Source organism: Physeter macrocephalus, chromosome 4, assembly GCF_002837175.3.
Source record: "Physeter macrocephalus isolate SW-GA chromosome 4, ASM283717v5, whole genome shotgun sequence".
NCBI lineage: Eukaryota > Metazoa > Chordata > Mammalia > Artiodactyla > Physeteridae > Physeter > Physeter macrocephalus.
In genome coordinates this window covers 41,297,844-41,322,673 of record NC_041217.1, presented here as the reverse complement: position 1 = coordinate 41,322,673, position 24,830 = coordinate 41,297,844, and the positions used below count along the sequence as shown (strand labels likewise).

Sequence of the window (24,830 nt, the reverse complement as noted above, 5' to 3'; positions counted from 1 at the left end):
AGCGGCCATGGCTCACGGGCCCAGCCGCTCCGCGGCATGTGGGATCCTCCCGGACCGGGGCGCGAACCCGGTTCCCCTGCATCGGCAGGTGGACGCGCAACCACTGCGCCACCAGGGAAGCCTCTGCCTGTCTTTTCATGGCTTAATTTAGAGAGGGTCCCAGAACTTGGATGAGAAAACACTGAATCTTCATTTTTCACACTGCTAACTGAAATTTAGCATTCCCTTCAATTATGAAGGTAACAAGTCACTGCAGTATTAGCAACCTGAAGCTTTGTCACCAACTGAAATTACAGATATTTTCATATCACATTACAGTTATTGAAAATACATACATTCATGCTCATTAGCACTTCGAAATGACTGTAGTTATTTAGACTTGTTGCTGGATCTCGTTATTTATGACATTAATAAACAAACATATATATGATCTAAAATATTTATACATTTTGATAACTGTACTTCATTGTAATTGGTTTCCTTTGGAATCCAATGTATTTTATTTTATACCTTTAAAAACATTTTGAGAAGAGGTCCATAGGCTTTGGCAGGCTGCCAAAGGGGTCCACAAATGTCAAGACTCCCTGGTTACACCATACCTTCTGATGCTTTGATTATTGGTTAAGTGTCCATTGGGGCTCGGTACTGATCAGAGCCGAATGGGAGAAAGTGGGCATGGATTGCCCCCTTTAAAAGTTTCAGAAAAGGCTCTGACGGTGCGAAGTGAGATCTGCCCACTAGTTGCTAGAAGACAGAACTGTGAGACTGAGCCGGTGCTTTGGAATGTTGATAAAGTTTTTTGGTACTTGTGTCTGAAATAAGAGAATAAAGGCAGTAGATGGTTTTACCCCTGCCTACAGCTCCAGCCTCGTTGCTCCTTGCCTCTGTGCCCCCAGCCATTTTTGCTGTCTTTCAGTGTCCAGGAAGCTTCCTCCTGCATTAGGAGGTCTATACATGCTGTTATCTTTGCTGGACTCTCCTCCCATCTCTTCATCTAGGTAAGTACACTCTCCCTCCATATCTGATTATCTGCCCTTGATCCTCCAGTCTAGGTCAGGCTCCTTGATAATCCTCACGTAGACCCATCCTCATCTCCTTCACCGCCCTTTCTCAGTTTGTAACTATGTGGTCCTTGGGGTGACTCTTTAGTTCACTGCTTGTCACTGCACCAGATTATAAATCCCCCAGTGGCAAGGAAGGCTTGCTTTTATTGTCTGCAGTATCCCCAGTGCCTGACCAAGGGCTTGTGGTAAATATTTATTGATGAAGAGTGAATTTTAATTGGAAAATTCATAAAGGGACTGTGAATGCTAGCAGAATGGATTTAGGTCCACAAAAAATAAAGTCGGATGGCCTCCCTCAACTTGTGAGACCCCATCTACCACCAAGCATCCTCCACACTCCTAGTAGTTCTGCATACACCAGTAACACAGAGATCTTCAGGCTAGCACAGTAGAAACAGTATAGCAAAACTGACAGGCTGGGGAGAGAGATGGCCTGGGGTCAGATCCTGGCCTTGATGCTTTCTTCCTGGGTGACCTCAGCCTCTTTGTGCCTCAGTCTCTCCATCTATATAAAATAGGGAAAATAATAGTACCTCTGGCATAGAATGTTTAGGAATGCTAATGAAGCCACATAAATAAAACACATAAGTACTGATCAAATGGTAGCTTAAAGGAAAAGAGACAACTTTTATCCATCAGAGCCTGATGGATAATCCACTTCTGCTACCCTCTTGAGAAGCACTGGATTTAGAAACAGAATTTCACAGAATATATTAGTGAACATCTTCTGTAAATAATATATTCAGCTCAGTAAATATCAGATGTGGTTATTTCTCTATTAGAAAATAGTGAATTGTCCTAAAAGCACAAGCCTAGCTCTTAAAGGCTTTCAAGAAATGCGCATTGAGAAGTTGAATGAAAGAGCAGATGGGTTACTGAATACTTATTTTCCTCTTCCAGGCCCAACTTGGCTTTGCAGTACTTGACTGCCCTCAGTTCTACATAGTTGCCACTAGAGGGCAGGCGCGGTTAAGACAACAATGGCTGGACCTACCAGCGCCATAATTACTGGGTAAACAAGGGAGGATGGTTGAAGGAGAAAAATGATAGAATGATGGGAAAAAAAAATTTTTTATCTCTTGGGGACCAAATGGAAGGAAATATGGAGCTAGTGAGATTGAAGTTAGACTTAAAGAAGAACTTCCAGAGCACAGAGTTTGCTAACTAGAGATTTTATACAGGTGACTTTTTAAAAACCTCTTAGCTATATCTACCCAAGCAGAATAGATGAGAAAGTGGGCTCTTCCAGTCTGAGGCTTATATGACCCCCCCCTTAAAGTAACCCTTCTGTGTCTGCCTTAATTGACTCCATTCTTGCAGATGCAATTGTAAAATAACTTTATTGGTTGGATTAGCCACCACTCATGCTTTTCCTGTGATAAGGATCCTTTATAGAGGCATGATGGTGTTCACATGCAGATACTTTCTGAAGAGCCCTGGGGCAAGGGGCAGCCTTGCCCCTCACCTCAGAGCTCCTTTGTTGAAATGAGCTGGTTTGGCTTTTGTGGATTTCAGGGTCTGGAGCCAAGAAGCAGTCCAAGTATCCCCGCCTTCCCTTTTCAGGAAAACTGCTTCAAAGCATACACTGTATCAGGGACACAATGGCATCTGGGCAAAGAGCAGATTAGGGCTAGCTGTCCTCAAGCAGTCCCTGGCCATGGCTGCCTGGATGGCTCCATCCCAATGGTACCCCAAAGAGCAGGAGGGTTAGGTCCCCAGACAACACTACTTTCAGAAATGGGAAGAATTAATTGCTCTCCACCCAAGCTATAAAGCAACAGCCATCTTCAGTAATGAGAGTGTAGCTCAGAGATGTGAAAGCAGAGGGTTTTGTGCTCAGTCCAGGCAAGATTTGGCTGCCTGGCCTGGGCTTCACTGACTCAATGAGCATCTCCAGCCAGAGCTGGTACTATTAACTGTGGCCTTAGGACAAAACAATTAGTACAGATACCAAAACAATTAATACCACAGCCTCCTCCTTTGGCAAATCCAGGGCTGGTTGGAGTCTGTCTCTCCCATCAGGATACAGACCTTTCTGCTTGCATAAGAGGAGAGGACAAATTACCTCTCTCATGCTTTGAGAACCGCGTGGACTCTGCCTTTGAAGATAAAGACCCAAGTAGGGAGCTGCTGGGAATGCAGAGAGTCCTGGCTAAGAATGAAGCTACTGCAGCTGCTTCCTCAATTCAGCCAATTCGAGGTGTGTTTGCCTCCATTATGGATGCTGATGATAAGCAGAATCTGGCCTTTCCTCTTTTTTTTTTTTGGTCAAGCCCAAACTAGTCTCTAGCTGAGTCCACGGCCTTTCCTCTTTTGAAGTCTGATCCACCTTCAAAGAATTGCTTAGCTTCTAAAATATAGCCCCATACATTTAGCTAAGCCTGAGGTTGGTTTTCTCCTCCCACATCAAGCCAAGAACATGGTCATCATACTGGTGACCTCTGGTGTAGAGGTGACTCTTGGTGTCCTTCCAACCTCAGACATAAGTGTGAGTTCTCTGCACAGGCACTGGGCAGATGAGCATCTGCCTTGGGGTCTCCTGCCTCTGCCCAAGGCAGAGAAGAGTTGTCTGGGGGGCAATGTTGAGTGGATGAGGTGAACTTAGGAGGAGGCAGCTGGCCAAAGAGGTATATACTGAGAAGCAGCGAGTGGGAGCCCAGAGTAACTGCACAACTAGCCCAGCACATGGGAGAGCTGTCAAGCACTGCTCACAGACAGAATCAGTGATTGTTTAAAAAGTAAGGTTATGTACTATTGCTCAAGCAAATTTTAAGGCTCACGGCACCAGATCATTGTGAAGAATGGGTAATGAGATTTCTGGGGTTGGGACTTCAGGGATTACTACCTCTGCCACCACTTCTGTCCTGGAAAGGAGAGTTTCATGTCCCTCAGAAGAAGGCTGCCTGTCCCCTGATTCCACCTAAACTTGCCTACAGGGAAAAAGACTGTAGAGAGGGAGCCCATGGACTTCTGTCTTATGGTCTGTCCCAGACCGTCCAGCAAAAGCCAAACCAAACCATCAAGCCAGATGCAGAGGGGCATGGGGGCTCTGGCCCTGCGCCCAGTGCGTGGGCCGCTCAGATCTCGATGAGGCTGGCGAGGCGCAGGCAGAGGGGCGCGTCGGGTGGCATGGCGCTGCGCTTGATCTCATTCCCGTCCAGGCGCAGCACCTGCAGCTTGGAGAAATTCATGACGTCCACCACGGTGCAGAAGCTGCTGATGGAGAACTCTGTGGGAACAAGAGGGGCAGGGGTGGGTTGGCGAAGCCCAGATCAGGGACCTGGGTCCGCAGTGAGGCCAGACAGCCTCTGTGAAGCTTCTAATGTGAGAGGTGGAACTCGGCTGGGTGGGGCAGGCACTTTCCAGGATCGGAGTCATACTTGCACCAATTAGTGGGCAGAACCAGAGACAGACTGGGGTCTCTGCCTGCGTAGCTCCATCTCATACCCATCCCTCTCTGTAGACCCTGGAATGTCCTTCCAGCCAGGCCTTGATCTTTTCCCGTCTGTGGGCAGCAGGTGGCAGCAGGTGGCAGTCAAAGACGAACTCTAGCAGCTTTGCTTGCTTTTGGAGAGGAGGGTGTTTCCGAATTGCTTTGAGAAGGAAGACTGGGGAAATGCAGGGGCTTAAATCTGGAATATTTCCTAACACTTTGCAGATAGAGAAAGTGGCAGAAAATTAAAGAGAGAAAATCTAGACTGAGAGACAAGTGTCTCTGAGTGCAGAGCTTTGAGGGCGTTGTCCGTGTACATTCTGAGTAAAGCCAAAGGAGTGAGCAAGGCCCTGAGGTTTAAATGTCTCTAGCCTACTGGGTCAGGAACTTGAAGGATAAAAACCAAGAACTCAGCTCAAACTCCAGCAAGGACAGCCAGAGTCACCACTGAGAAGCTGCTGAAGCCCCTAGAGGCTGCCTTCAACATGGTGTGGGAAAGCGTCAGGAAGGTGGCTCATGTCGAAGGGGCTTTGGGTGAGGTTACCTGTCGGGTCTCCGTAGGCTGTAACACTTAGGCAGACCCAGAGCTGGGCTTGCTTTTGCTTCAACCAGAGGCATTCCTCTGCTTGCCACAGTGGTCAGGAGCTGTGTGTCAGCCTGGAGCTGGGCAGGAGGAATGGGAGTCAGGCTTTCCTGACTCTTCCTAGAGGTGACCTTCGAGGGCATTGGGGATGGAGAGATTATGGGTGTGAACATGAAGGTTGCAAGTAAGTCAGTATGGAGAGCTTAGATAGATGAAGAAGTTGTTTTTTAAATTAGCACTAGCAACTGTTTTCAGTCTCTGTCAAGACTGACAGAGAGGAGATGGGGTGAGGCTGCAGCCTCACCCCTTACACCCGCAAATGTAAGATAGAAAACCCAGCCCCAAAGAATAAGGAGACGAACAAGAAATACCCTTCTTTGGAGAGCACTCAGAGGAGGGGGGTGGAGACCTGGAATGCTTTTGAATGTTTCCTTTCGGTCCCAGGGAGTAGATCAAGTGGCCTCCAGGTGGACAGGTTGGGGGCAGAGCCAAGGCCAGGGGCCAGGTCTAAGGTGTCTGTGTGGAACAGGTGGAGTGAGTTGGGCTGGGGAGAAGTAAAGTGGCCCAGCTTAAACATCACCTCCAGCCCTGTCGGGGGACCGCACTTAGAGGTTCCACCGTGGATTCTCTACACCATCCTGGGGCCTTCAGGCTGCCTGCTAAAGTCCTGGATCCCAACTGTTGAGCACTTAGGGGCTGCTCCACACACAGCATGGATAGATTCTATCCACAGGCTGAGCACCGTGAGCCGCCCTGTTTATCTTCCCTAAGCTCATGAATAGGACAGGGGTTTCTGCTTGGACACTCTGGAGGGACACTTTCCATCCCAGAGTAAATTCTGACAAAAGTGTTTCCAAATTCCTCCTGGTATACCCGCCCTGCTCCCTGGATCTCAGAGCTACTGAATAACATTCTGAGCTGTGTTTCCTGCTATTGCCAGGCTGGAAAAACTGAGGGAGAGGCTAATGGAAGAAGGAAGGGGGAGGGAGAGGGCCGGGCCTAATTCCTCTGCACACCCTTCAGCTCCTGTCCTTTTAGCTCCCTTCTCAGAGGGTTGCTTCAATATCCCAGCTTCACCACCCACCCCTGCTCTGGGTCCCTGACCAGCTGTGCAGGGAGACCTCCTTCACATTTGCCCAGGCGAAGGGCTGAGCTTGGAGAACTGTCTTTCCTGCTGGTGGTCTGAATCGGAGAGATACTCCTTCCATTCTCAGCTAGAGAAGCCTGGCTTTCAGTCCTTTGATGTTGATGGTAGAGGCTATGCTACAAGATCTGGGTGACCTAAAGAGATTGCCTTTCCTTCTCTGTGTCTCAGTTTCCCCATCTTTGTGATGAAAAAAAATAAAACAGAACAAAACTGTACCTGGCAATTTCAAAGTGGCAATGGGAAGAAAAGCTTAATATAATTACTATGTATCGCTTTTTCAATTATGTGCCAGGCGAACCAAGCACTTTACATGTATTAATCCACTAATTAAGAAAAATAAGGAGTTGGTGTTATTTTGCCAAAAGAAGACTAAGAGGGAGATAACCAGACAAAGGGGCTTTGGCTTAAACTGCACAAGAAGGGATTTGGGGTAGACACTGGACATTTGTAGGTTTGACTTAAGGGAGAACTTTCTTGCAAGACCTTGAGACACTTGACTAAAGTGATTTTATCTTTGGCAGAGCTTTTGGAAGGGGTGAACTGCCTTGTATCTGAGTGGCAGATGTGGTTCTGCAAGAAGGCAGGGTGACAACATGCTGCAGTGGAGACTTTCCCACCCCAAGTTTCACTGATTGTACAGCTAGGCAATAACTAATGGCTTGTCTCCCATGACAGCTGCTCTTTGTTGTCACATTTTCAAGGTCAAACTCTGATAAAGCACAGTATACAATATGACATTTCTGTTGTGACAATCCTCCTGTATTTAGAATGGGTGGCAGATAAGTAGTGGTGACTTCTGGGTGGAATGATGGACAGCTACAAGCAAATGTCAAATCCTTTGCAGCATGCAACATCTTAGAGACCAGAGAACCCTGCCTTGGGAAGAGGAAGACCCGCACCCCCACCCCCCCACCCCCCAAAGAAAGAGAGACTTTAAATACAAAACAGTTTGCCCTATACATGATGGCGTCTTGCACTTCCAACTAGAGAGCCAGGCATCTCTTCACCTTGCCCGCCTCACAGTCAACCTCTGGGACTGGTGCCTCTCTCACTCAGAGGGGTGTCTAGCTCGTTAACATCTTGCCAAACCTGATCTGTTCCCTGAGCACAGGGAGAGAAAGTATTGATGGGAGAGGTTGTGGACTCAGTCCCTATCCATGCTTTGATGGTGCTGTTTGCTCTCAGCAGGCTCTACTTCAAAGCCCTTTGCCAATGGTCATTAATGAGTCCTTCATTCCCCAGGGAGAGGGGTACTTTGCTGCAGAGGAAGAGAGGTTAAAATCTGGCTCTGTACCTTCCAGCTGGATTAAGATATCAGAGGCCCTGGGGTAATGTAAGCACATTGTGAACACAAGATCCCTAGAGGGAGCTGAAAAATCAACTAGATAATCCAATCTGAAATGAAGGTTTTAGTTCTTGGAGACAGAGAGGCAGTACTTTAGGACTTTTCTGGGAAGAGCTTGGAAAACAAGAAGCCCTTGTCCTTGTCCCCCACCCCAGGGTTTTGCGGTGGTCAGGCTCATGTTACCCTAGGGGACCTCTGCCCTGCCACCAGGGGCTCCTTGTACTCCAGGGAGAAACAACCAGAGCAAGTGCTGCATTCAGCTCTGAGAGGCTACAAATTCTTGTCCACCAGTTGTTCTGTTTAAAAAGCAAATAAACATCCAAACACAAGGCCAGGCTGTCGAGGTATGAGTAGATCAGGTGGAAACAGAGAGCTCATCCTCTTCTGGATCAGTGAGAAAGTACAGATACCACAGTTTCTTAACAGCACACTTTCCTCCTGAGATGGACCATAGAAGTTCAACTTAAATCCCCCTGTCTATGAACTGCCTCCTCCCAAACCTCTCCAAACTCCTCTCTCACTGCTTAACACATGACCCCTTCCTCTCAGACACAGGAATTTCCTGGCTGCCCCCTCCAGGTGGCCTGTTAAATGACTGGTCCCTTTGTTTGTGGCAATTGCATTTCTCAGAATGGCTCAGTCCTGTGTTCCTGCAGCCCATGCCGGCTTATCTCTCAAGACCTAGATTGAGACTTCCGCTTCTGGGGAGTCTTCTTCCATACCAACCCACTCTCCCACTGACTTTTCCTAGCACTGCTGTGTAGTATAAGAGTATGCCACTATGTGCCATTTTGTACAGGGGTATGGTAGGGTTTTCAGCTTACTTCATTGGTACTCTTTGGTTCCCCTACTTCTATTTCTTCTGTATTGCCCCCAGCACTCAGAATTGGGTCTTTCCAATGCAGCAGACAGCCCTCCCCTCTCCCCTTTGCCAAAGTCTCACCATTGATCCTATTGCCTTGGAGGTAAAGGTTCTCCAGGTTGGTGTTCACTGGGGGGATCTTCTGCAGCTGGTTGTAGGAGAGGTCGAGCTCAAGGAGGCTGCTGGAATTGAAGGTGTTAGAGGCCAGGCCGTTGTTGGTGAGACTGTTGTGGGACAGCCGCACATACAGCAGCTTGGGCGACCCCCGGAAGTAGCTGTCGGGGACCGAGTAGACATTGTTGTGCTCTAGGTACAGCTGCTCAAGGGCTGAGGGTAGTCCATCAGGCACCTTCCGAAGGTGGTTGTAACTCAGGTCCAGCAAGATCAGTGACCGGAGGCCTCTCATCGAACTGCCCACTTCCTGGATCTCGTTGTGTTGGAGGTACAAGGCCGTGAGGTTCTCCAGCCCCTCCAGCGCGTTGTTGGGGACCCTCGAGATCTGGTTGTGCTCGAGATGGAGCTCCCTCAGGGATCGAGGCAGTGGGCCAGGCATCCGGGTCAGGTTGTTGTGGTCCAGGTACAGCCTCTCCAGGTGCCTCAGCTTGGAGAAGACCTTCTTGCCCACCTTATCACTGGTAATCTGGTTGCCATGGAGAGCAATCCAGAGCAGCCCAGTGGCGTTGTCGAAAACACCCTCCTGGATGGAAGAGATCTGATTGTTCTGGAAGTAGACGTACTTCATGCGGGAGGGGACGAAGGGTAGGTACTTGAGGTTGCGGTTGTCACAGTACATGGCTGTGGGGAAGTTGGGGGGGCAGTCGCACTCTTGGGGGCAGTCGCGGGGCTCTGGTGGGGGTGGAGAGCCATAGGCATAGGCTGGACCTTCCTCTACCCCGTAGGGGTAAGGCTCATAGGGCTCATAAGGGTAAGGGTCATAGGGATCGTAGTAGGTGGACTGCTGGTTGCGGAGGTAGTGGAACCACCAGTGGGAGTCTTCCTCATATTGGGCCCGGGAAAGGGAGCAGAGCCCTGCCAGCAGCAGGAGGGAAGCCCACTGCATGTTGTCTCTCTGCAAAAAGGGAGAGAGAACAGAGTAAGCAGGCGTGAGTGAGACTCCAGGGAGGCAGGGAGGCAGAGCAGGTGAGCCTTAGCCTTTGAGCTATGCAGACCTGACTTCAGCAGCAAACAGCTCTGAGCAGGAGCCTTGCGCTCACTGCCTCTGGGCCTCCTCCCAGTGCCGCCTCTACACACTTAGTCCAGCAGAAACTTGGCTGTCTGGGGGGAGCTAGGTGCATTTTCCTCTGGTCATAGAGTCACAGAAACATAGCCTTTGAGATTAGAAGGAGCTTGAATGGAGGTGCTGCATTTTTTTTTGGAGGGCAGGTCCATAGGAACCTCTATCAACCTGAAGGTACTGTTGGGGGAGCTAGAAAGGCCACAGCAATTCCCATAGGAGAGGTAGCGGTGGTGGGTGCTCTTTAGGCCTGAATTCACATCCAGTTTGGTCTCCTCAGGACATAATGTTTCCCAAGAGTCCAAGAAAAAAGCCCTCTGGCTCTTTCCATATCTCTGGGAAACATCCAGAAGTGGCTTGAGATCTCAAAGGGGAAGATCTGAACTACTTGGGAAGGCAGAGGGTTTCTGTTTTGAGTCTGTGGGGAAGGTTGTGGTCCCCCTGCAGTCACCACAAGGCTCGGGCTTGTGGTGCCAGCATCTGTAATAGTGCCAGCACCTATAACAGTCTGCTGGTGAGGAAACTCTCTGGTTGGCTGTTTGTGGCTACACATGCAACTTGGCTGGCACAGGGTCTTCATGTGACAGTTACAGATTCCCTCCAGACTGGGGCCACTGCCACCCAGGTATGGCACTTGTCTTCTAGAGTGGGTACTGAGTACACTTGTCCAGTAAAGTGTCACCACTTCTCACACTCCACCATGGACGTTATGCAAGAGCCAAATGGGACCAGGAGAATGAATGAGGAACATCAAACGGAACATCAAATGGAACAGGAATTGAAGACTCTTGAGTATGCCCAAGGGAACATGGCTTTAGAATGGGATTCTGGCATCCTTCTCTCCCATCCCAAGCCACCTCTGGATTACCAGGCTCCATATCTAGGCCCTCACATTTCCTGGCAGCCCATTGTCTTCGAGCTTGTTATGCTAGCGAGATGAGAGCAGGGTAGGCTTAGAGAGAAGTGTGGGTTTGGTGTCAACTGAGAGGGAAGCTGAAGGAGTGGAAGATGTGGGGTCATGGGGTGGCATATCAGGCTGGATGTCTTACTCTGAATACCTATAGCCAAAGCACTGCATAACCCCTGTGAGCAATGGGTACCTTCCAGAGGGGTGATTGTCACCCTTGGGCAGAAAACCTTAGAACCTTTCTAGGTCTGGGAATAGTCACGTATGCTTTCACGTTGCTATTGGCCCTTGCTGGGGTTGGCAACTGTGGACAGGAGAAAGAAAGGAGTCTAAAAGCCAACATCAAATCCAATGAACCGATGAGAAGGACCCTAATGGTGACAATCTAGTCACCTTCTGGCCACCGTCTCTGTCAGACCTCTCTGTCCCCTGAAAGCAATTCCCTTAGGCCCACTTTATTCCATTAGCCTCTGCGTTGCAGAGGCGAGGCTCCTGGCTCATCCTCAGGCAGCCTCAGACAAAGAGCCCACAGTGTTTCTGAGGGGCCAACCCAGCCACCCACTGCCTGGGCATGCTGTCTGGGCCTTGGCCCTGGCCAGGGGAAGACGGACGGAATGGCCCATTGCCAGTAGTACATTTTTCCATGCTCAGCTCTGGGCTGCTGCAGGATCATGGTGGCTGTCTGGAGGCTGGCAAAGTGAGCCTCCGTCTCCATTTCTCCTTCCAGACTAGGCACCATGGCAGACAAGAGCCCTCTTCCTCTTCAAGACCCAGCCTTCCAGGGCTGTGCATCCTCGACTCTCCTTTGGAGTCATGACGGCTAAAAGGGTTTGGTGGCACCTCATTCCTCTCTTTACCCTACCCCCGTCTCTTAGCAATGTTGCTCCAGGGTTTATACTCTTAAATCCTCACCCCCCCTGCCCCCAATGATAGAGACCCTCCTGTGCTCAGAGTTTTGTGAGGTGGAGAGTTTCTAGGACTGGCCCTCTCTGAGTTGGGGGGAGCTTACTCAGGAGTTACTGCTGTTCTTTCATTTCTCCATTCTAGAGAACGATTTCTCCCTTCTGTCAGAGTCCAGGAGGTCAAACCAGAGCTATTCCCTAAGCTGAATTGGATCCCCATTTCACAGCTCCTTGGACCTGGTCAAGTCTCAACATTTCTTTGTATTCTTTCCCTTTCACCCCAGCAACACACAAGGATGCATGTGCACGCGCCCACACACACACACACACACACACGCACACGCACACGCACACGCACACACACACACACACACACACACACACACACACACACACTACACAAAACTCCCTCTCCGCTCTCATAACAGAATTTAGTTACCACAACCCTTCTGAAGAGAGACTGCAGGGACACAGGGCTCAGATGGTGGGCTTTCTGAGCGGTTGTAGGGCAGAGCTGGCTACCCTAGATACCTGGCCCTTCACTTTTTCATGCCTGAGAATTGGATGTCCCCCAACAACTGAAAGAAACTGTAGGACAAAGGTAGCATGTTGGAAACCCTTCCTTCTACTCCCCTTTCTCCGCTCCAGCATCCTGGGACACAGCCCAGATGGGAGAAGGACGAGTGACTCCTTCCACCCGGCCCTTTCCCTGCTCCCCAGCCTCTTGGCTCTTGTTCCTTTATGGAACTACCAGGGACAAAACCTGAAGTAAAATGACTGACTTACCTCGAGTTGAACCTTTCAGAGAATGACCACGTCTCTCTGTCTGGCCTCCTTGGTTAGAGAGCGTGTGAGAGGGAGAGGAGTGAGGGTGTCTACTGAGAGTGTGTGTGTCTGTGCCAGGCCAGGGCCCGCCCCCAAATTCCTAATGAAATGTTGTGAAGAGAGGGGTTGAGGAGCCCGGATCCTGGCTTTTTCGGCTCTGCTGTAGGGGCGGAGCTCACACTCAACAGCGCAAAATCCTGCTGTCCGCCTGACGCTATAAAAACCACCTTCTTTCCACTCATCTGCCCTAAAGCATTGGCAACTCAGGGTCTCTTTCTGCTGAATGAGTTAGTGGCGCCCTAGAAGTTATTTGTACAGTCTCTTACGAAGCGCCTGGATTTCTCATTAAACCCACAAGGGCAGATGCAGGGATGGGGAGGGCCAGGATTTGGGAAGAGTCCTCTTAACTCTTTCAGAAACCCACGGGTCCCACTGGAGAGCTAGTGCTCACCCTTCTGGGCTCCGGTGTCCACTACGGGCAGGTGGTTAGGCTAATGGACAAGGGAGAGGACACAGGACAGCTGGCTCTGGCTCCAGTTCCATCCCTGACCAGTGTAGACCTGTCTGGGCTGTAGGGCTTCTCTCTCCCCACTGGGATAAAAGGGACTCTCACATTTGTTGATCACTTACTGTTCACTAGCCTCATGCACTTTCGCCTGTCTCATGATGATCTTAGGGTTAGCAACAGGTACCTTGTTGAGTCGTAGCCAGGACTCTGTGAGGTAATTTGTGTGAGGTCCCTGGCCCAGAGATGATTGCTGTTGTGCCCATTTTACAGATGTAGAGACCCTGAGCAAGGGGAAGATGAGGTCGGAGAAGCAGGCAGGAGCTAGACCATGAAGGGACTTTTAGGCCATGGAACGGATTTAACTTTTATTCTGAATGTTTAAAAAACAACCTGTTTTAAGCAGAGGACGTGAAAAGATCTGACCTACATTTTTAAAAGCACATGGGAGAGACTGCTGTGTGGCAAAAAGCAGGAAAGTGTGGAAGCAGGAGCTCTAGCCCGCCTTCGTTGAGAGATAATGGCAGATTGGGCTAGTGCAATGGAAGAGGGAACGATGTATTTTTAGACAAGGAGTCTTGAAAATGGACCAGATAGGGAGTTAGAGGAAGTCAAGGATGAGTCCTTGATTTTGAGTTTGAGCAACTGGTTGAGTGGTAGCACCCTTTCCTGACATTAGAAAGATGGGGAGGGACAGAGTCTAAGTTAGAGACGCCTGTTAGGCATTCCAGTGGAGATGCATGCAGGCAGTTAGATATATGAGTCTGAACTGGAAGTTCAGGGACTAGAAGAATTGGATTAGCTAGAATCTCAGTAGCTTAGATGAACCCATGCATCCTGAATGCTCTTTCCTCAACCAACTGCCTCATGCTAACATCCAAGAAACACCCCTTTAAATTTTTTTAAATTGTGGTAACTAACTCATAACATAAAATTTACTATCTTAACAAATTTTAAGTGCACAGTTCAGAAGTGTTAAGTATTGCTGTACAGCCAATCTCTAGAACTTTTTCATCTTTCAAAACTGAAACTTTATATTCATTAAACAAAAATGCCCCATTTCACCCTCCCTCAGCCCCTGGCAACCACCAGAGTAGAAAGAACTACTTGCCACCTCTATGAATTTGACTACTCTGCGTGACTCATATAAATGGAATCATACAGTATTTGTCTTTTTGTGACTGGCTTATTTCACTTAGAATAATGTTCTCAAGGTTCATCCATGGTGTAGGGTGCATCAGAATTTCCTTCCTTCTAAAGGCTGAGTAATTACTGTATGCATATACCACATTTTGTTTATCCATTTATCTGTCAATGGACATTTGAGTTGCTTACACTTCTTAGCTATTGTGAATAATGCCTCTATGAACATGGGTGTACAAATATCTCTTTGAGATCCTGCTTTTAATTATATTGGTTATATGTTCAGAAGTGGAATTGTTGGATCATATGGTAATCTATTTTTAACTTTTTTGAGGAACTGCCATATTGTTTTTCATAGTGGATACACCATTTTACATTTCCACCAACAATGCACAAGGGTGTGAATTTGAATCGCTCCTTATTTTTTAAAAGTACCAATTGAGAAAGCCTCAGATTTGAATTTGAAGAATTTAGAATTTGAATTTTAAAGAATGGCACTTTTGGTTGCTCCAATAGGGTTGAGCTGTTGACATAATATGAAAGGTCCTTATTAGGGACCCAGTCTCCTCAGGAATTTCAAAGAGTTTTTAAAAAGATTAAGTATAATGAATGGGCCTTTGCTGACTACCTACTATAAACTAGATGGTTTACTTATGTTATCTCATTAATAACCACAGTAGATATTTTGTGTTGGAAATAGGGGATCACAGATATAAAGTGATTGGATAGTGGTAAAACAAGGATTTGAACCTTGACCTGCATGACTCCAAAGACCTTTCTCACAGCACAAGGCCAGAGGACTGGTGGAGTGTAGGGCGTAATGACCACCCTGCTGTCAGGGCTGAACTCAATTAATATGTAGTGCAGCTAATTACAGTGGCCCAATCTGCTTGAATTTGGGGACAGGGGATTGTAAAGATGAGAGGGGGCTGGGATACAGGGTTTCTCTTCCTGACCCCACACATATTTCATTTCAATTTAATACATATCAGCATTTACTCTGGGCCTGGCATGCTCTTAAGTGTTTGGGACACAAAGAAGGTTTTGATAGAATACCTGCTCAAAATAAAGCAGATGTATAAGCAGCAAACTCTGATCTCATGACGGAGGCAGAGTGGCCTTAATGTGAAGATGGTTATAGAGAATGCACAGATAACTTTCCCATCATTTTTGAGTCTAGAAAGCAGTCACTTTTCAATGGAAAACACTAGTTCTGGCAACTGGGCCTGAGAGACACTCCTTAGCTGGATCTAGATAGCCTGGACAAATACACCCATTAGGTACAGATGTTAATTTTTTAAAATTCCAGCATACCGAATAATACTTCACTTAGTAACGAAAGTCAGTAGAGTCTGGGGGCCAAACATTGATTGGGATTCTTTCCAACTAAGATCTGCCAAAAAACACAGTCTCCCCATGTGGATTTGCACTAGGTCTTTAGTCATCTATTCTGTTTCAAGGTAGGCTTGGGAGGAAGAAAAGAGGGAGGAGATGATTGAGATCAGGTCAGGAGGAAGAGTTTCAAGGAATCATTCACTGTTCAAAAATTCCTTTGTCAATGGATTCTAACCTCCATTTTGACTACTGCCTCTCTGTTTCCCTGGTTCCTGGATCTAGGCCCTCAGAGATTGATTTCAATATTTTTGATTTCCCCAGAAACCAAGTAGGGGATCCTGATGTCTCTCAGATTGCCAAAGGAATCCGCATGTGAAGAAAGTTCATTTGGGACCCTGGTGCTTTCTGGGAGGTGTCAAGCCAGCACTACCCAGTCACTAGACTGTAAGCAAACTAAAGAAAGAGGCTATGTTATTCATTTCTGTAGCCCCTATCCCCAGCTGGGCATATAGTGCTTGGCGCTTAGTAGGTAACTGCTAAAGTATTATAAAGTGAACTGTACTTTTGGCTCCCTACAGAGTCTGCGTGTCTTCAGAACCCAATGTTTGGTAGAACAGCCACTACCAGCCAGGCCAGGAAAACCCTTAGGCCTTCAGGCCAGTTAGACTTTCCAGGGGTTCATGTCATGGCTATTTCCTTCCCACCCAGAAAAGTACAGGTTAAGCCACAACCACTAGGCAAAGCTGATTGCCTTTGATATTTGGACACACCCTGTCTGGAAGAGACAAAGTGCCTTCTGATTCAAATTCCTACCAGCAAAGAGAGTTATGTACCTGTGTCCGCCAAACCCTTCCTCTTCAACCTTCACAGAACCCAAAAGCCACTGTTTTTATAAAACAGCCTCTGATCCCAAACAACCAAGGGATGAGGGGTAAGCCTGAAATCCACCCAAACAGAATTACTGAGCTGGATATAAAGAGGTCAGTAGAAAGATGATCATGGTGATACAATCCAGGCCCTGATGTTTGCACATCCTGAAAACTCTTGATGCCAGAGAGGGACTGTTTACTGGTCTGAGGTCTTGATGGGAAGTCCTGGCTATACTGGCACCCAACAGTGGTGTCTCAGAGTTTCCAAGGGAGATGTTTCCCCTTATTCCCTTGGCACTGAGTGGTCATTAGAAGTCCTCACCATGGATAGTCTCCTCTCTCCAGAGGATGAAACAAAGATGTTGGAGCTGGGAGAAAGGCTTGTTTTCTTTCAAATGCAATAGGAGAATAGGAACTTGGAACCTCAAGTTCCAAGTTCTGGGAAATGCATTGAGGGCTTCAGAATTTCCTCTTAATAAGCTCTTTAAAAATAAGACAGAGAACAACCTTTCTTATTTAATGGATAGCATCTCTTATTTTTACTGTATATTTACTGCATGCTTTCTATTATTAACATGATGAGGACATACATGAAGGATTCCAGAAGATCACCTTCTGGAAAATATGAGTGTATCTGAGTCAGGAAAGGGAGGTTGTTGGTTCAGGGAGCGATACCTAAATGAGGAAGGAGGCAGAGGAGACAACCTGAAATTTGAAACCTGGAGGGTTTGGTCATTCAGTGACCCAGTATGTGACATTCCTCTTTGTTCTGCAAATGAGCTAATGGTTCCCCTCAGAATGTGCTTGGGGCTGTTGGAGAGAACAGGTGTAGGATAGACCAGTTCCCAGGATGCTGGTACCTGTCACGGATGTTACCTGGCTGTAGGTGAGACCAGGTCTGGATATTAGCTCTAAAATACCACGTACCATTTCTGAATTCTCACCACAACCCTATGAGATAGGTATTTTCATATCTTACTTTTACAGATGAGGAAACCGAAGTTCAGAAAGGCTAATTAATTTGTTCAAGGTCATATAGCAATTAAAAGCAGCAGGGCTTGGATTCTAAACTTAAGTCTGTCCACCTCTAGAGTCTGAGTTCCTAACCAGTATGCTATATAGAATCTCCAGAATAAAGGCAAAAGCATGGGTTGGGAACACAGATATATGTTCACATTTCAGCTCTACCACTTATGAAAGTAGTCTCTGTGACTTTGGGCTAATTGCTTAAATATCAGTGAGACAACGTTCTCATTTGTAAAATGGGAGCAATAAGCTTAACCTCATGAGATGTTGGGAGGACTAAATGACATAAAGGACATAGCTCCTAGTAGGGAGCCTGCCACACGTGGACCTTCAATAAATGGTAGCATCCTTTGGTTATTTTAGTAGATTGCCAGCTCCCTGAGGAATGAGGCAATGTCGTTGTGCCTCCCATTAGTACAATGCTTGGCCAAGTGCCTGGCATGTATTAGCCCTTTTCTAAGCATTATGAATAAATGAAAGGTGAAGAAGCTGTATTTTACTAAAGGGTAGTAAACATACTTTGGTAACTTAAACCAATCGGAGAGAAGCTAGCCAAGGGTAGAGGTGGGACTTTCAGGGCTAGAATTATTGAACTGCCCCAAGGAAGGGCAACAAAGGTGACTATAAGGTCAGTGTAGAACCCTCCACAGACATGTACCAATATCTTTGGGGGATAGATAGGGAAATATCTTACTTATCTTGAGGGGTCATGGAAAGGTCAGGATTCAAGAGCCATGTACAGAGGAGCCCACAAGAGGAGATGCCTCAGCTCCTTCCCAGACAGGAGTGTAAGAATCAGGTTTGGGTTGGGGAGAGAATACCACCTAACTGGTAGCACCACTCTGAATACCCTCAGGCTGAGGAGAGTGGTGAACTCCTACCTGGAGATGGATGAGGCTGAGTCCTCAAAGCAAGAATTAGGAACAGGTCCCATGAGCCCATCCAAAGGTCTGTGGACTTGGATCTAGTACAGTTAGGTCTGCAAAGACCAGGAATAATGATCCTTAGTACTGTGTGAGATATCTAGAACTCTAGTTCCTTCTGTGGTCCCTGAAAGAAAACAATAGTTTAACAATTAAATAAAAAACAAATAAGAAAAATTCCCTAAAAACAAAAAGAGGAAGGGCAATATATTGTCATTGTCTTGGAAAGGACAGGGATTTTGAGTCAGACAGACTGGCTTTGAACCCCAGAATCTAGAGCATGCCCCTTAATTTCCTTGGCTTCCTTAATTTCCTTGGTTCTCCTTCAGGTTCCTTATCTGTAGCATGAGGATGTTAACACCTAGCTCTTTGGGTGGTTTTAAAACAATTGTAAGTATCTAGCACAGCACCTGGCACATGGGAGACATTTAGAAAATGTCATTTCCTTTCCTCACCTTGCGTGTTTGTCCAGGAACTGGATATTAGCTCTAAAATACCACGTACCATTGGTTACTGGTTAAAAATAGGACCTTATATCCTAATCTATGGGAAGGTTAGAGGGAAGACAATTTTAGTAGGACTGCGGCTGGTGACAGCCTGGAAAGAAAGCAGACTAAATACCTGACACTTGTAAGAAAAAACAGAAATGGGGGTTAGCAGGCCCAAAGGCTCTAGGAGTCTGACAATATAGCCCTCCATTTAGGAGGAGTGGTTCTCAGCCCTGGCTGCACATGGGAGCCACTGGGGTGGCTTTGGAACACACCCGGGCCCAGGCCCCACTCCAGACAAATGGAATAGAATTTCTGCAGTTGGAGCCTGACATCTTTTTGTGGACTGATTGATGATTTTAGTGTGAAACCAGGTTTGAGAGTGCTATCCGGAGGCAGGGGGATGATCCTGATGACTTCTAAGGTAGAGGTCATCCTAACATCTAGCTCCAAAAAGAAGGGCTTTTCAAGCTTTTCTTTATGAAGTACCCAGAAAAGGAGAGAATGAATGTGATCAAGGGACCTAATCCAAAGCGGCTCATTCAAACTGAAATCTCACATTTGATGTAAAGAAATCATCTGAATTTTGAATTTTGTTCCATAAAGCATTCATGTTTATTTCAATAGAAATTACCCCTCCTCCCCCCCAAAAAAATCTCCTTTAGTAAAAATGGTGCCCCAGATACGCCATGCTTCTCCAGGGCATCAGGAATCCCAGGAATCCCCAACTGAACAGCATAATTTTAGGTCATTCACCTTGGCTGACGAGCTCCTCGGCCACTGGAGGGACAGCTGGGCGGGGGGGGTGCCCCTGTGCACCATGCTGGCTGTGGGGTCACCCAGAGCAGGAACTGACAGGCCCAGCTCCCTATGTCTGTTGCTGTAGCCTGAGGAGGGGGCACTGTTGCTTCTTCCACAACTTTGTTGCTAGAGAAACTGCCCAATGGCTCCTAGCCAGGCAGCTTGGTAAAGCTTTGTGAAGAAATAGATTCCTTTCCCAATCCTCCTGAGGCTGTATTTCTAAGGGAATTTACAAGAATAGAAATTGTTTTCATCTTCAGTCAAGATACAGAAAGCTTCACTCTCTCCCCACTTCCTCCCACTTTTTAGATCCCCAACTGCTTTAAGAAACACATCCTTGTGGGAGAATTTGCTCTCTCCTCTACCTCCCTGCCAGCAGCCAGCCTCACAAAAAGTTCTTGAACTTCACCTGCCCTGAGGCATTTCTGTCTGGCCTGCTGCTTTCCTTTGGACCTGCCCCTCTCTCCAAATCCATTGCCCCCTCCTCCTCCAGCCCCCCATTTCATAAATTTCAACAAAACAACATCTTCCAAGAGCAAACATGTTCTGGTCTGAGGGGATAAGTGGGATATGGGGTGTAGGATTAGAAGGAGCTGCCTTCTTTCCAGAGAACTAGAAGAAGGAAGCAGAGGGAATTAATATTTTTTAAGGCTAAGTCCTCATACATCATTTCATTTAAATGTCATAAAACGCTGGAACACAGCTACAATTATCTCCACTTAACACATGAGATAAACTGAGGCTCAAAGAGGTGAACTAAGATTTAAACACAAGCATATGGTATATGTAGTATGTATGAATGAATGAACAGATAAATGAATGAATGGATGGAGTAAACTAGGAAACAAAATTAGGATTCTTTTGACCGCACCACTTGCCCAAGGGTCGCCAGAAGTCCCCATTGTCAGTGATCCCCCTCAGGGACATATACTGAAGGAGACTGTCCCTGCCTTCTCACAGGCAGTGCCAACTCCTTATTGTCTGTGTTTCTCCTGGGGCTGCGGCTCCCAGCCTCCCATTGTCGGCCCAGGGCAGCATCAGAGGCACTCAGCATTTGCCCTGGGACCTGTATTACAACCCCTACTGTCTAAGTGAGTCTTCTGTGCCCACCTGGGAAAGTTAGTTGGAAGGAAGTTCTCCCAGAAAGCCCCAATTCCAGAAGATCTGCTCCTGGGGTCTCCAGCACGGAGTCCAGGACTGTGGGAAGCCACCTGACCTGCTGCAGGACACCCACCTTCCACGTCTCTCTTTCTTCCAGAGCCAGGTTTCCATGAGAACCAAGCCTGAAGGGGACAGAAGTCCAGGTGTTCTTTGATTCTTTTTTTCTTTCTTTTTCTGTGTTCTGGCCTAGTTTTCTTTGACTCTGGCCCTGGTTTGTACTGACACTGCTGAAGGAACATCTCCTCTGACTCTGCACCCATGCCTAGGGCATCGTGGGTATTCAGTCAAGGTTTGATAAAGTGCACTGAGTTGACAGCTGCCAGACATACCATCTTGTCTCAACAGGAGGGAAGAGAGCCCGGACAGGACAAGAAATGGAGGAGAGGAGGGAGACATTGGGGAAGGGAGGCGGAGGAGGCCCTGAGTTAGGAAGGCCTTGGTCTTTAGTTGGCTACTGTGGGTTTGCTGGAGGAGAGGAGTTAGTGTCACCAATTAGTGGGATTTGACATGAACAAGTGCTGTTATTTGGAAGGGAATGAAGAATTGAAAGGTTAGTAGCTGAAGAGATGTTCTTGCCTAGTCATACTGTTGTTCTTAGAGACCTATGTCTGCAGCCCAGGGCTGGGAGCCCTATGGAAGCTCTGAGCTGTGTCGCTATATCATCAGGAGGCGTTTTAAGTGAGTGAAAAAAGTGACTGGGGTTCAGACACAAAGTTGATGCTTTAATTAATGTCCTCTCCTCTGCTGTGTGAGGCCCTCTCCTAATTTAACGTAGCAGGAGGGATGGGAAGAGAGCACCAGCTGGTTGTAGGTAAAGGAAAGTCAGATTTTGTTGTTGTTTCTTTTTTTCTTTTTCTTTTTTGGCTGGATTCCTCTCCAACTACAGAGGACCACCTCCTGACAAACCTCCTCCATTCTGCATTATTCTTCCTCTTGCTTCTTATGCATATGAGTGCCTGTGTGTGTACACGAGCACGAGCACTGGGGAGGGCGATAGGTGTGCACAGTTTGCCTGGTTGTGCCGGTTCCCTACCTCATGCAGACTGTTGTCTGTGCCCCGGGCTGCCAGCAGCATCTCCTAAGGCCCACTACCTCCCAGGCCTGGGAGAAATGCAAGGAAACAGCAAGGAGCCATTACCTAAGACCTCTGGCTTCTGGCAGTTGAGTGGGCTTGGCCACCAGGCAGAAGGAACCTTGAGTGCTGCTGGCAGGGCCTCTGGCAGCTCATGTAGTAACTGTGGCTCCAACCCGTCAACCAGGGCAAAGGAGCCCAGAGGCATGAACTCACTTCCACTTTAAGCTCTGGGATTCAGAGAGGTCACCTGGCCCCATTCATCTGGGGTCATTAGGGATGTGGCCTCAGGGGCAGCAAGGCAGCTCGTCTAGAGGTTAGTGACCAGGTGCCTGTTAGAATCCTGCATCCTCTGGGGCTTAGAGCAGGTGATGGATGGAGGAGAGCTGGGGCCCCTCTTGCTTGGCAGTCTAAGAAAGCAGTCTTCCTGGTGAGCTTACAGCACCCAAGACTGTTCTCTCCTCACCTCACACACACTGTCCTGTCCACCCAGTCCTACTGGGATCTTCATGCAAAGTAATAAACCCAGGCCTAATGGCCATAACAGCAGAAGAAGCCTGGGTACCAACCCGGAGTGCCCAGAGCAGCAACAATTTGGTCACACTCCTTCCCCATAGTACGCATCCAGCCCTACAGGCTTTGGATCCCTCCTGGCCCCTGCCTCTCCAGGGACTCTCCCCGAGGAAAGCAGTACCCTTTAAGTGCTTGGAGATCAGTGCGGGAGGCGCCAGGGGAGTGTGTGTGTCATTCACTAGCTAAAAGCAAATCCTGCCTTCGCATTTGGCTGCAAGTGCCCGCAGCCCCCCACTTGCTATTGTCTCTGGAGCCTGCCCTGCATTTCTGTGAGCCTTCTGTGGGCACTGCTACGTGTGAAGAGACTCAATGAGAATAGGAACTCATTGGATTTGCTGATAATTCCCTACTACCTGAGATGGGTAAATTAGGACATATTTGCTCACCGCAGAGGGATGGGTGCTCCACGTGGGAACTGTGTTCTCTGCAGAGCGCCACCGCCTGTGGGCACATCAGTGTATGCATGATAACATATGCCCGCACAGTCTGGCAACAACACTGACCTGGGAGGCTGCACTGAACCATATGTAGTGGAGCATGGTTGCAATGTGCTTTAGAGGAGAGTTAAGGCAAGCTGCCCTCATCTCTTTTCATTGCAGAGGAGTAAGCAAGCCAGTGGTCATATACACCAAAGGCTTCACACATGGCATACTTCCATATATACATCATATTTTATTGAGATAAAAATACAATTAGCCATTTAAAAGTACAATGCAGTGTCATTTAGTGCATTCACAATGTTATGCAGCCACCACCACTCTGGTTTCAAAAGATTTTTTTTCACCCCTGAAGGATACCCCTCACCCAATAAGCAATCTCTCCCCATTCTTCCCTCCCGCTCAGTCCCTGGCAACCACTAATCTAGTTTCTATCTCTATGGATTTGCCTATTCTGAATTTTTCATACAAATGAAATCATACCATGTGTGATTCTTTGACCTCTTTAACATAATGTCTTCAAGTTTCATCCAAAGTGTAGCATGTATCAGGACTCCATTCCTTTTTATGGCTGAATAAGAATCTGTTGTATGTATATACCACAATTTGTTTATCCATTCATCCATTGATAAACATTTGGGTTGTTACAGCCTTTTGGCTACTGTGAATAGTGTTGCTATGAATATTTGTGAACAAGTATTTGTTTGAGTACCTGTTTTCAATTCTTTGGGGAATATACCTAGTAGTGGAAGAGTGGGTAATATGGTTAAACATAATTCTATGTTTAACTTTTTGAGGAAATATATTTTTTATTTGATCCTCACAGCACCCCTGTGAAGTAGACAGGGCATATATTAGAGAGAATGCATATTAAGCATCTAGGTCATTCATTACCTACACATAATAAGTGCTCAATAAATTTTAAAATATTATTATTATCAGATGCAGAAACTGAGGCTCAGAGAGTTCAAGTGACTTGCTCAAGCTCTCTATAAATAATAGAATCTAAACTAAATCCACAGCTTCCAATTTTAGACCACAGAGCCAGTCTTCTTCCAACAGATTTCCGGAACTCAGGCCATGGCTTTTCCCCAGGAAAAAAAAAAAAAAACCCGATAGTGTGAATTTCCTCTTGGGCTCAGGGACCTGCCCTGCCCTAGCCCAAGGAGAAGAGACAGGAGAACTGAGCAGGGAGAGACCCCCCACTCCGCTCTCCCAACCCCTGCGCTGTCCTGCCTTCTCCCCGGGCCTCAGCTCTGCAGCAGCAGCCTGACAGCAGGTGGAGAGTGGCGCTGAGTGTAACTGACAGCTGGCTGGGCTGTCACTTCCCCTGAACTCCTGTTGTCCCTCCAGAGCCCCTGGTTTTCCTGCCTTTGGCCCATCTGCATAAATAGTTACAATGAACCTCCCCCTGGGGCAACCCAGGGAGGGCGTGTGACCCAGAGGCTCGCCCCGCGCAGAGGATCCATCTGCTTTGTCTCTTCTCATCTGGGAGCCCGCCTGAGCATTTCATGTCTGCATCCATGTTAGCTCGCCAGCGCCTCAGAGGGACTTGACCAGTACCCTCACCTCAGAGGGCTGGGTCTGCAGCCCAGAGGAGTTAAGTGACTTTCCCGCAGTCAGGCAAGGGAAAGACAGCACAGATTCCCGGCAGGAGCTTTCAGCTCAGCCCCCATTCTCTTACTCTGCCTTGCCCCATGATACCAAGAGCAGGAGCACAGACTTCTGGAGAAGAAAGGTGTCACAAACTCAGGCAGGAAAGATCCAAGAATCCATGTGGTCCACCCCTGCCTCTGGATGAGATTAGGCTGAAATCCTGTGGATCTAGCTGACCCCTACAAGTATAGCAGAGGCATCTCGGATGGGGTGGGGAGGAAGAAGTGGCAGCCAGGGGGTCCTGGGGGACGTTGTAATTTTTGTTTTGTTTCTTTAACTCGTCCATGATTGTTGCCCTTGGGCCTATCCTTCTGCTTTCCCCCCTCCCTCTCTTCTTGTTAAAAGTCTGTGGTTTGACCGCTTCAAAAAGTGGCAGCCACGCCCAGATGTTATGGTTCTGAAATGTCAAGACCAGTTGGGAGTTTTGTGTTTTTATTTGTTTGTTTTTCTCCTAAACAGTAGGATGGGGGGGCTTCCCTGGTGGCGCAGTGGTTGAGAATCCTCCTGCCGATGCAGGGGACACGGGTTCGTGCCCCGGT

At 47.6% G+C, this 24,830-nt stretch overlaps 1 protein-coding gene and 1 long non-coding RNA gene across 2 annotated transcripts in view; one reads left to right on the top strand and one right to left on the bottom strand.

The window, feature by feature from the left end:
* LOC102974031 (uncharacterized) overlaps positions 1–24,830 on the top strand; it is a 49,285-nt gene that overhangs the window by 4,164 nt on the left and 20,291 nt on the right. The window contains exon 2 of the long non-coding RNA XR_008617064.1: positions 917–998. This is a non-coding gene — a long non-coding RNA (uncharacterized lncRNA). The remainder of the gene's footprint in view (positions 1–916; positions 999–24,830) is intronic.
* On the bottom strand, positions 2,394–12,383 carry FMOD (fibromodulin). The gene is made up of 3 exons (XM_007116711.4): positions 12,264–12,383; positions 8,516–9,503; positions 2,394–4,293 (listed from the first exon to the last, which is right to left on the bottom strand). Exons 2-3 carry the CDS (start codon positions 9,492–9,494, stop codon positions 4,142–4,144), a joined length of 1,131 nt encoding a protein of 376 aa, XP_007116773.1. The 5' UTR covers positions 9,495–9,503; positions 12,264–12,383; the 3' UTR covers positions 2,394–4,141.

Coding starts and splice junctions, on each gene's coding strand:
- FMOD (XM_007116711.4), bottom strand. CDS start 9,494: ATGCAGTGGGCTTCCCTCCTGCTGCTGGCAGGGCTCTGCTCCCTTTCC. Junction 4,294..8,515: donor CCAAGGCAATAGGATCAATG/GTGAGACTTTGG, acceptor TTGTTCCCACAG/AGTTCTCCATCAGCAGCTTC.